Source organism: Calonectris borealis, chromosome 7 (genome assembly GCF_964195595.1).
Source record: "Calonectris borealis chromosome 7, bCalBor7.hap1.2, whole genome shotgun sequence".
In the NCBI taxonomy this organism is placed as follows: domain Eukaryota; kingdom Metazoa; phylum Chordata; class Aves; order Procellariiformes; family Procellariidae; genus Calonectris; species Calonectris borealis.
In genome coordinates, this window is record NC_134318.1 from 6,089,867 (window position 1) to 6,100,640 (window position 10,774).

At 49.0% G+C, this 10,774-nt stretch overlaps 1 protein-coding gene across 6 annotated transcripts in view; it reads left to right on the plus strand.

Annotated features, from left to right (window-relative positions):
• Window positions 1-10,774, plus strand: part of ASCC1 (activating signal cointegrator 1 complex subunit 1) — a 40,189-nt gene that overhangs the window by 24,507 nt on the left and 4,908 nt on the right. Inside the window, exon 10 of one of the 6 annotated variants that reach the window (XM_075154142.1) lies at window positions 5,741-5,824. The exons of the other annotated variants lie outside the window; for them this stretch is intronic. Within the exon in view, the coding sequence (XP_075010243.1) occupies window positions 5,741-5,809 (69 nt within the window). The 3' untranslated portion in view covers window positions 5,810-5,824. Of the gene's footprint in view, window positions 1-5,740; window positions 5,825-10,774 lie in introns of those variants that run through there. 6 annotated transcript variants of the gene reach the window in all.

Here is a 10,774-nt window from a genome sequence, read left to right on the forward strand (position 1 = left end):
TCCCCGTGAGAGAAGGGCCGGGCGGGCGGGCGGGCTGGCTTCGGGGAGATGCTGGTTTGGCAGCCCCTCTGTCTTGCCTCCCTCTGTGTCCTCCCAGGCGGTGGCTGCGTGCCCTGCGTTGCAGCTGGCCAAGCGGCACAGCCCTGGCATAGAGGCGGCTGGGGCAGCTGCCTGTATCTCCGGAGACGAGGCTTGGCTGCCTCTGGGCTTTTATTTATTTCACTTAGTGAAAAAACTAAGGCTGTGGTGAATAAATAAAAACGCAAAGAAATGCACCTGGCCAAAATTTTCTATTATACTTTTAAAGGAAAGGAAGGCTTACAGTAGTAAGAAAACCGCCTGGACTCTCACTGCGTTAAAATGAAATGATTTTTGATTTGAGGTTTGAGGAGAAAAAGGGTGGCCTTTGCTGCATTCAAACAAGAGGGAAGCAAATTTTGAGTACAGAAAAAGATGAACCCTGCCGCTTGGCACAGATCTGTGCATTAACAGCTTACAAGATTAAATATTGAGGGAACAGCTACTGAGGTACAACAGCGGAAAGCTGCACATCCTATGTCTTAGGGCATTAGGGGAGACTTTAAGCTGGGATGCAAGACTGGGAACTGGATCAGTCGATGCAGTGACACATGCTGCCGTGCCCTGGTCCAGCAGCGGGAGCAGAGTGTCCGGGCTGCAGAACTGCTCTGGGGGAGGGCTTCTAGGTCGGACAAGGTGTGATTCGATGAGACTCCTTCTCTTTTGAAGCCAGCATACAGGGTATTAAATTATGGGACCGTCTCTGCTTTCACTTGGAGCAGGGGGAAAGTGCATTCACTGACTGATATACCAGGGCTAGCAGAGAGCTGGTCATAGCAAACAAATCTGGTAGGGTTCTCTGTTAGCATTTTTATGTTGCTGGGTGAGAATAGCGCAGTGGCTGTGGCGTACAGTAGTTCAGTTTAAGACATTTGATGCAGTGCCATGTAGAGAGATACAATGAAAAAGAAAAATCTTGTCCTGGATAAACCCCCTAACCCCTCAAAATACCCCAAACCCACCAAGCGCTAAACAAAATCATATCTGCCCCTGTGTAGACCCACCGTTATCAACTCCGCTTGCAGATGAGGAGTGCTTCTTGTGTTCTGCTGCCATCTGCCCAGGCCTTTTCTGTGTAACTTTTACTAGTGAATTTAAGGAGACAGTCTTTTCCTGGTGTCTTTTTAAGCTGAGGTGAAATCAAAGAGCCAAAGAACCTGTGTTAGGTGAGATCAAGACTGGCCCGGTGTTCGGAAAGGGTAAGAACATCTTGTTATCCTCAGTGAGGTGAAAAAGGTATATATCCAAAGTAGGACTGGCAACTGGAACAAGTACCTAAAGAGAGGTGGCTGCTTGGAAAGTTTAGAGTTAAAAATACCAAACAAAAATCCACTGGGGTGAGAACAGACTGAATAAGAGATTGTGGTGCAACATCACTGTATCAGAAATAAGCCAGTGCTTTCCTCGCCTCGGTTTTACAGAAGAATCAAAAGCAGAAATGAAAGACTGTAATGCCGCTTCGCAGAGGAGAGGATTTTTGCCTTCAGTTCTGATCCTGCCATTATTGAGGGATACTGAAACGATCGAGGGGGCTCAGCAGTGCGCAATTAGAGCAACAGTGGGATGGGAGGATGTGGCAGTTGAGCAGATGAGGCTGGAGATCAACATTTGTATGATCTTCGGAAAAAAGGAGATTAAATTGGGGTTGCCATGAAAATGCTTTCCTACGAATGACATTCTTCAGGAAAAAAAAGCCTTATTCACAGTATTTGCATTCAGTGAAACGGGAATCTGAAGTGGCATTTGAAAAATCAGACTAGACAATAGAGGGAAAATATCTTTGTTGGAGTGTTTGTGCCTTGGAGCAGAGCTATGAGGCGGCGTTGGAGGTATTGAGAGAAGGCTGAGACGCCGCACTGAGGAGAACGCAGTGCAGGAAGTGCAGAAGGTTTGTGCTAACTTGCCCGCATGTGACAGAGATCCGTTTGGTGACCTTACCGTAAAGGGGAGAAGCCTCTTTTTTTTCAGAGGTGCTCAGCGCCTCTCTGACTTAATTTTAGCAGGAACCGTGAGTGCTGCAAGAGGGAGGATTTGCTGAGAGGGTTATAAAGTTTCTGAGTCTCCTTGTCCCTTCTGGGCAGGGCTGCCTGCAGTTGCCGTAGGAGAGCAAAGCAGTGTGCTGCTCTGTGCCCCCCGGCACCGCCGCAGTCCCCTCCAGCCCAGCATTTTGGCCGTTTTGGAGGTGCTGTGGGTGCCTCTGCCTCCCACCCAGTGGGCATCCTGCCTCCTCATTTCCCTGAGACCGCTGTTCTGCCACCAGCCAGCTGAGACAGCATCACCTCTTTGATCTTAAGAGGACAATTTTTCTCGGTGGAGCTGGCAGGGGTTGAATTACAGCGGTGCCTTAGTAGAAGACAGGGACCCAGCACATTAAGTGGAAAAAAAAAAGAAAGAACACATTGATTAGCAAAAGTAGGCAAATCATCCCAAAGGTGCTCTGACCCTTCCGCCGGATAATTTCCCAGGTCTATCCGAATTAATTTACTGGCTCCGTAGCTGGGCTCCTCCTCTTAGTGGTTTGGTGAGTGTAGCAAGTGGGTTACATTGATGGGAGCTCCTTGTCCTGGTCTTCCTGGATGCATCTCAAGCCTCCTGGCATCTCTGCAGCAAAGCCGAAGCCCAGCTCTTAAAAACTGTTGCTGCCTTTGCTATAATAGGCAGTGCTAGGAGCCATGGGCATGAGGCTTCTTTAGAGAAACGCAGTGCTTGATTATTCATTTCCTTAAACAAGTTGTACTGTAAATCCCTCATGTTTGAGGCGTAGCAGGGTCTGGGAAGTTAGCGGAGCCTTTAATTTGCTGGAGGTTTTTTTTATTCTTGTCTGAAAGATGTGCAAAAATCCGGTAACCTCCAAATGTCCCACTTGTATTTGTTTTTTAGTTTGCAGAATGCCTTTCACCATAGCAACTAGGGTTTGATTTCCTCAAGCGCATGAATTTTCATGGATTTGTGGTGCGGGGGGGGAACGGACCCAAAATCCTGAGCTAAAGCAAAGGTTTTGCAGTATGGCAGCAGCAGAAGCATCTCTAGATTTGGCTTGTGAAGGGGGGGGGGCCCTGGAGGGAGAGGATCTCAGCTGAACAAAGGCCTGCATCTGGCCCCAAATAGTTTTATTTGCAAGAAATCAGGCCTGACAAATTAATTTAGACTATTGCTGAATGTCACCCTCCCCACTGCTGCATCACCCTCTGGCAGCTGAGGTGGCTTTGCTCCAGTTTTATGAAGAGCTGAGGTTTTGCATGGCAGCAGAGGAGAAGGATCGGCTGCTTCCATGTTCGCAGAGCTCAGCTGGAAACCTCGTACCCTTCCCACCCGTGGAGGTCAGGAGGGTGTTAGGGACGGTATGAAGCATGCTTCTCTTAGGTCTGCAGATGAAACCCAGCTCAGGAGAGGCAGGAGAATTGCACACGTTAGTAGGAGGGAACAGAGCTCCGAATGATCTTGAGAAATCAGGCAGAAACAAATGGGCTGCTGCGAACAAGGGCAGGTCCAGGAGGGAGCGGTGGCATCGGTGCAGGACAGAGAACTGCCTCGATACCAGCCCCACGGACCAGGGTTTGGGTTATGGGGGACTGCTCCAGAGCACAAGCTAGCTGAGTGGGTCTGTGGAAATAAAAGAAAGAGACAAATGTCCGTAAAGTAAACCTCTGACTACGCTTAGCACTCAACCCCCACCTGAAGTACTTGTCCAGTTTTGGGCACCATGGATGGGTGCAAAGAGCCCAGAAGGCAACAAGAAGAAAATGTCTGCGAGCTGAGACTGAAAGACTTAGAGTTGTTTTGAGGCTGATTAAGGAGGAGGAAAACACATAGGAAAAACGCTTTAAGCATGTGAAAGCTTTTGCCAGTAGTGGATACTTTATCTCTGATGGTAGGGCAAGAAATAATGGGCTTACATTGCAGCAAGAGGTTCAAAGTAGGTGTTAGGAAGATCTTTGTAACAGGAAGGATAATGAAGCACTGCCCTAGAGGAACAGCAGAAATGGGGGTCTCGGTTCTTTGGAGGGAGCGGAGATGTTAGTTCAGGATCTGCTAGCAATGAGCTCCTCCTGCCTTGGGGAAGGTGGAGCCGATGACCTCTTTTGGTCCTTTCTTCAGCCTGTCCCTTTACGATTGCTGCGTGAAATATATGCAAAACACCCATGAGATGGCATTTGTGAACATACCAAAAGCTTCTTGGCATTTATGTGGCATATACTTTGGCTCAGTAAAATAAAAATGTAAAAAAGAAACCTCCTATCCTATACACCTAGGATTGTTCTCCCCAAACTCCATACATGCTTCTTGCTCTTACATTGGTGGTACTTTTCCAGATAGAGATGGTTATATCGTTATTGCTTTCTGAGGGACGGCATCGGAAAGGTTTGATTTAATTGGAAGGGCTTTTTTTCCTGTGTCCTGAGGAGATACCCCCAACTTACATCCTGTGTTAGGCTTGTGCTAACCCAAGATGCTCGCTTGTTTGTAGTTTCAGGTCTTGGTTGTTCATGGCAAAGCTTGCAGATAGAAATGACTTGAGTAGTAGCAAGCTGAAAGCAAACGATAAAGGAGTTAGTGCTTTGCTTATGATACAGATCAGCTGCGCTCCCAAAAGATAAGCTGCTGAGACTTTAATGGCCAGATTTTCTCCCTCCTGAAGTCTGCATGCTTTATTCTTCCTAAGGGAAATGAGGTGAAAGGGCCTCTGCTGCCACCTTTTAAAACCTGCCAGAGGTTGAAAGAAAATGAGAGGGGAAGGGCTGTTCCTCGCGTTATCTGGGTGGAAGGACTCGGTGCTATATTGGTGATGGAGAGACACTCCAGAGCCAGCTGCACACTTGCAGCACAAAACAAACCATCCGCGTACGCCCGCCGAGCTCTGTGGCTGACGCTTGGAGGCCTTGGTGCAGGCAGCGTGCTCGTGGTGATGGCCCAGGTGACGCCTGCCTCCCCTCTCTGCCCTTCCTAGCCCTCGCTTCCACCCTTGCCTTGCCACTCTGCACGATGTCTTAATCCTGTAACACCTGCGCAGTAATGGAAGGTGTTGGGTGCCTGGCCAGCGGTCCTTTAAAAAGCTGTGAAAAGGAAGCAGTTGGAGAGGAGAGGGGGAACCGGGGAAGAGCCGCCTCTCTGGATGAGTGCCCATCTACCTGCTTTTCCTACACTTCTCGTGCATTATTGCTGGCAAGCTTCCAAACACAACTAAACCTCTGACAGATAATCATTGGCGGAGTGGTGTCCAGAGTGAATAATACAGGGATCCGATAGTTTTTTTTTTTGGCACCAAACTGTTTCAGAAAACATATTTTGAAAGTTGAAAACAGAAGAAAAAAAAATCTATTAATTGAACAAACTCCCCAGATCTTGACACGTTGCCCGGTTGTGTCTCATCTCCTGGAAGCCACAGGGGATTTGATGTGGGGTTTGTCTGTCGTAGTTTGGGGGAGTTTAGGTTGCAAATGGAAAGGGTTTTGGTGCGTTTCTCAGGATGAGGAAGAAGGAGCTCTGCCAGCACGGACTGCAGCCTGGGAACGGGGGCAGCTTCTGCCCTTTCTTGCTGTGGAGGTGACGGCCTTCTGTAGGCCATCGGGGTAGTTAAAAGGAAGGTGTTGGTAGCATAAATCCGCAAAGCCGAAACGGGGCACGGGCAGGCTGGCCCTTGAGGTCCCACTTTTACCAACAGCTTTCCGTCGCTGAACTGTGTTCACGAGTCAGCCCGCCGAGGAGCGACAGAGGTGCTGCTCAGACCTGAGAGACCCTGACAGGTCTGCGTGGGAGGTCGCAGGGGTGAGGCGCATTAAGCTGGTAGGTGGGATCCCAAAAGCAGGGTTGGAGGCTGTGGTTCGTGCAGCAAAGGAGGTTAATCAGAAGAGCTCAGATGAATGGAGTTTGCTGGAGTTCAGTGGACTCCTCCTAGAGTCCATCAGTGTTTCTAAGTGTTACTTTCACATTTCTAAATATATTTTCTTTTTTTTTTTTTTTTTTAATTTTTAATCCATCCATGTTTTTTGCCATCAGTAACTTTTCCTCAATCAATCCTTTTTGCTTAATGCTGGTATCAGCTCTGTAACAGAGCAGTTTGCTGAGGAGTTGGCGCCTTCCCTGCTGCAGCTGGCATGGGTACCGCAGTTGTGCTTTAGCCAGATGATTTGGAAGAGCAATTGTTCTCTGCTCTTCTGCAGTGTTTTCCGTCCCAAGCTGTTATACGAGCATTAATTCAAATGTATCATCCCTTATGAGATGGAAAAATAGCCTGATGTTTATTTGGGCAAGTCACAGCTCGTGGTCTGATCCTGTCTGTGTCCCTCTCCTCCCTTGTAGTGTAAGATAGTGCAAGAAGGGTTTGGGGTGTTGGGGTCATGCTCTGCTGTGAGTACTGCCAGGAATTTCCAGGGGAGGATGCAGAGAGTCTGAAAACAAACAGGTTTCATTGCTCCATGTTGAGGCACCTCTTCATAAATGCCGCTTAATTTTTCTCCATGCTTGTCAGCGGATTTTGTTTGCTTCTTCCCTTCCCCGAAGGGGATAACGGCACCGTAGCATGCTGATTTCCCACAGAAAGCAACCTCCCGTCCCTCCCGGCTTTCTGAGTTTGTTTCTTCATTCACCGCTGCTCCCGATCAGGACACGCAGCGGGTAGCGGCTGCCGCCGGGCGAGCTGGTGACTGTTGTCACTGCGTGCAGAGCAGATGAAGCTGTAAAGCCTGCGGCTCCTCTGAAGCTTGAGTTTAATCTCCTGGTTTGAGCTCTCTCCACGCTGCTGTCTGCTGCTGGACCCTGATTCCCGGCACGATCTTGCATGGCCATAGCGCTGGGTTGCCTATCAAAAGTGATCCTCCTGCACATATTCTCCCATGGAGGCAGAGACGAGTGGTGCTCAGCCTGTTCACATGCCTTCCTGGAAGGGATCTTTTGGTGGATAAACACCTTCAACCTGAGCAAAACAGAGGAGAAGGGATTGCTGGCGTCCTGTCCTCAGCGTGGACTGCGCAGCAGGAATGACAGTGAGCTCATCCGCAGCCGCAGGTTCCCGGAGCTGCGAGCCTCTTCCTTCCCGCGTCTCAGAAGTTGCTAATTTCTGTGCTTGTTCCAGATATGGAAAACGTGACCCCCCCTCAGCTCCCAGCCGAGGGCAGCCAGGTTTCTTAGGCTGATTGGTCACAGGCTAATGACATTACATGCCTCTGCTCGCCCGCAGCGCTGATTCACCGGGGACAGTTTTGTACTGTTAATCTATAATACCCCTACCCTAAGGCACTGCTTTCTGTGGCTGGAGTTCACAACAAAGCGAGCTCCCCGCAGACTGGGGGGGTATGTATGCATTTTATCCTATGATAATGCTGCTCTTCGGTGATAGTTTTTAATTGCAAGGCATTGCAGTGAATCGCTGTTCCCTCGGCATTTCTGAGCACCGAGGCTCTCAGCAGAGCTGCTTGGACTTTTTATTAATTCAGGATGGGTCCTTTTTGGCTGACTACCGTAGATGATGTAAGGCTTTAAAAACTGATCAATAATCCTGATGGTAGCAGCAAAATCCAGGCCAGGCAGCATGAGTGCAAGCCAGAGATTACGTGAAGGAAGTTTTAAATACCTCTTACTCCCTTCCCTTGTCTGGACTTATTTTGTCCTCCCGCTGTCCAGGGCCTCTCCAGGTGAATCCATTAATATTTCTCATGCTTGTTGAGCCCGTGACAGGTGATTTAAAAGCACCAGTTTGTGTTGGCATCTCCACTCTTCATAACCGGAGCTGAAACACGTCGCTGCTGTCCTTACGTGGATTAGCGCCATGATTTATTACTGTTGTTTCCAGGTTTGAACACAAAGGTGCTGTCTCATTCTGGGAGGGTTGTCTGCGGGAAGCGAGCCCCGAGGATGGCTGCGTGATAAATACCCGCACTCAGGAACACAACATCATTTAGACATATGTTTTAACTGCTTCGTCGAGGAATCGTCTTCCTTTGCATTTGTTTCTACAGTGCTTTGGTAAAACCTACTTTACAGGCTTAGGCAAAAGGGGGAAAAATGCGGAAAAGAGGCATCCTGGTTTTGATCTATTGCTCTGCCTTTGATAAGGAAGTTGTTGTGGTTTGGGGGCGGAAGTTTGTACTAGCGTTTTTGGCTCAGGTTTGCAAGGAGCGAGCGGTTTGATGTGTGATTCTTTCTCTCCCAAAATAAGTCTTCAACCTCTGTCTTCCTTCAGAAAATGATTGTCGCACCCCAAGGGAGCCCTGCTGTGTAATTTGTGGGTAATAGAGGGGAACGGACCTCGGAGGAAGAAGGGTTTCCAGCATCTGAACAGAATTGTCTTAAGTGAGAGAAATTGGCATGTTAGAAATGACAGGCGTGCTGCTGGCTTTTCCTGGCTCAGAATAAGTGACTTTGGGAGAGAAAAGGAGAAAAGCTTGCTTTCTGGGAGCTACTGCAGGGCTGCCTGCCTTTCATCGTTACCTGCGCAGTTGTGTCCTTGGACCCGGCGCCCCAGAAGGGAGAGGGAGAAGGAGAAGCGCTTGCACACGTGGGCCTACGGTAGTTTGCAGGCTGACATGTGAAATATGGGTTATCCGTGGACCAGTACACTCCCTCTCTCAGGGACTCATGGCTTTCAGGGAAGGCGGCGTGGCTGCAGTCCCTGGCATCCCCTGCAGGTCCTGGGATGATGCTCCTGGGAGGATGCTGTGCTGCTCTCTAGGCTCCCGCATCCTCCCCATGGGAGATGCCGTGTCCTTCTAGGCATCCTCGCAAGGTTTCTGAGCCTTTGGCTGCGGTTTGAAAGGCAGGGCACATCTCTGGCACGTCTGCTTTAGAGTTGCTGGGTCTGGGGTTAAAAGTTAACAACGCTCTTTCCTTATTCGGTTCTAATTTAATTTGGAAAGGCAGCAGGGAGACAGAGGGCACTTAGTCTGGTAAGTGCTATTCCCTTGATGGGAGTTAGTAGCTTGCACGGCGTGTGTGGTGTTGACTTCATAAGCTGACCTTTACCTCCATCAGGTTCATTTTCATTTATAATATTTAAAAAAAAAAAAAAAAATCCCAACCCCCAACCTCTTATTTATTCTTTAGGCAGTGAGGACGTAAATCCTTCAGCGTGTTTGGATTTATAGAATTACTGCGCTTTTGCTGAGCCTCACGTCCCACTCCAATCAAATGACACGGCTTTCGGTAACCGTGCGGGTGATTGCACGCCTCCCTCCTAGCTGCTCCTGATCCGCGCCTCCTCGTGCTCCCTGCAGCCTTTTTGGGGAAAGGTGGGCCCTTGGCACCCATGGGAAGGGACAGGAGGGGGACTAGGCAAGTCTTAGGGTTATCAGTGTCTGCGCGTGAAGTGTAACAACCTCCAGGTATCTTCTTTCCTGGCCCAGAATAAAAAATGCTAAAACGCTTTTATAGAAGGCATTTCATCAGCTGTGCTACAGGCCTCCTCTGAAACCAGAGCGTTTCCGTGGTGGCTGGGGAGAGAGGGGAGATATAAATATCTTTCTCAGCTCTGCTTGGCTTCTCCCCAAGATAAATAGAAGTGAAAGTCAAAAGTAGAGGCTTGGCCTTCTGAAATCTCTTCCCGAGCCCCCGGGGACCCAAGCGCAGGATGCTTCCATGACGGGAAGCCAGCTCCCGGTGTTTCGGGGGTCTCAGAGGATGATGTTTGAGGGGCCTCCCTCCCCACTGCCCGAGGCAGATCTCGGCCGTACGGTGGCTCGGCTGTGATCCCCACGCCTGGCGTCCGGTGGCTTCTGTCGTGGGGAGCCTCAGGGAGCGAAGAAGCATCGGTGAGAAGCCAGCTTGAGACGAGAGCAGAAAAATACGTCTGTGGTCGTCCTCTAAATCTTGTAGCATGTTTACTCTCAGAAAGTACAGCTACATTACCAAAAATCAATAGTTCTAGCAGCGTTCTCCCTGGGAAGCACACACGCTCGGGCACACGAGAGGTGGTAGGTCTTAAAAAAGCCAAGGGAATACAAAGTGCTTTGGTACAAGGGTTTTGCTTCACTTCTAGCAGTGTACAAATGGAGGGCCCTTGACCTGGGCAGTGTCTTCTGGGACTTTCTGATTGTCTTTCTGGTCCGATGTGCCTGAGGCTGTGGGAGGCAAGAGGAGGGCTGGGGGAGGGTTGGTCTCATTAACTAATTTTTCCTTTGAAGTACATGTGTTTTGTAAGAAAAACAGGTTGTGGTGTGCAGAGATAATATAAACAAGTATTTGAAAGGCTCTTCCTTTGGCTGTTTTGTGTAAAGGTTTGACTTCCAGGGCTGCTGGCGGGACTGGCACATCCCAGCATTTCATTTGTTTCTTCATGTTTGCAAAGACTTCATTCTACAGAAATAAATGCAACTCGTCCCCCTTCTCTTTTAAAAAAATCCTTTTCAAATCCTAGTATCTCCTTGCTTACCAGCGCACCTACTGATCCTAACACAGAGGTGTTAGGAATGGAGAGAAATGATTTCCATTTTTCTTGGGTGGAGAGTGCTCCGTCGATATGAGCGACCATTTTGACGGAGACGGGTGTTAAGGTTTGGGGTGAGTGGGCAAACTGGCGGCAAGCACTGCAGCAAGCCCCGGAGAGCTGGAAATGATCCTTCCTTCTCAGATCAGCCAAAACAAAAAGAGAAAGGAGACCAACCCCTTTTTACCCCCATCTCTTATTAATGAGACATTTTATCCTAAGTCCTCTAACATGAACTACGCAGGCTTTTGGGAACATAATTAATCTTTAATTGTATAA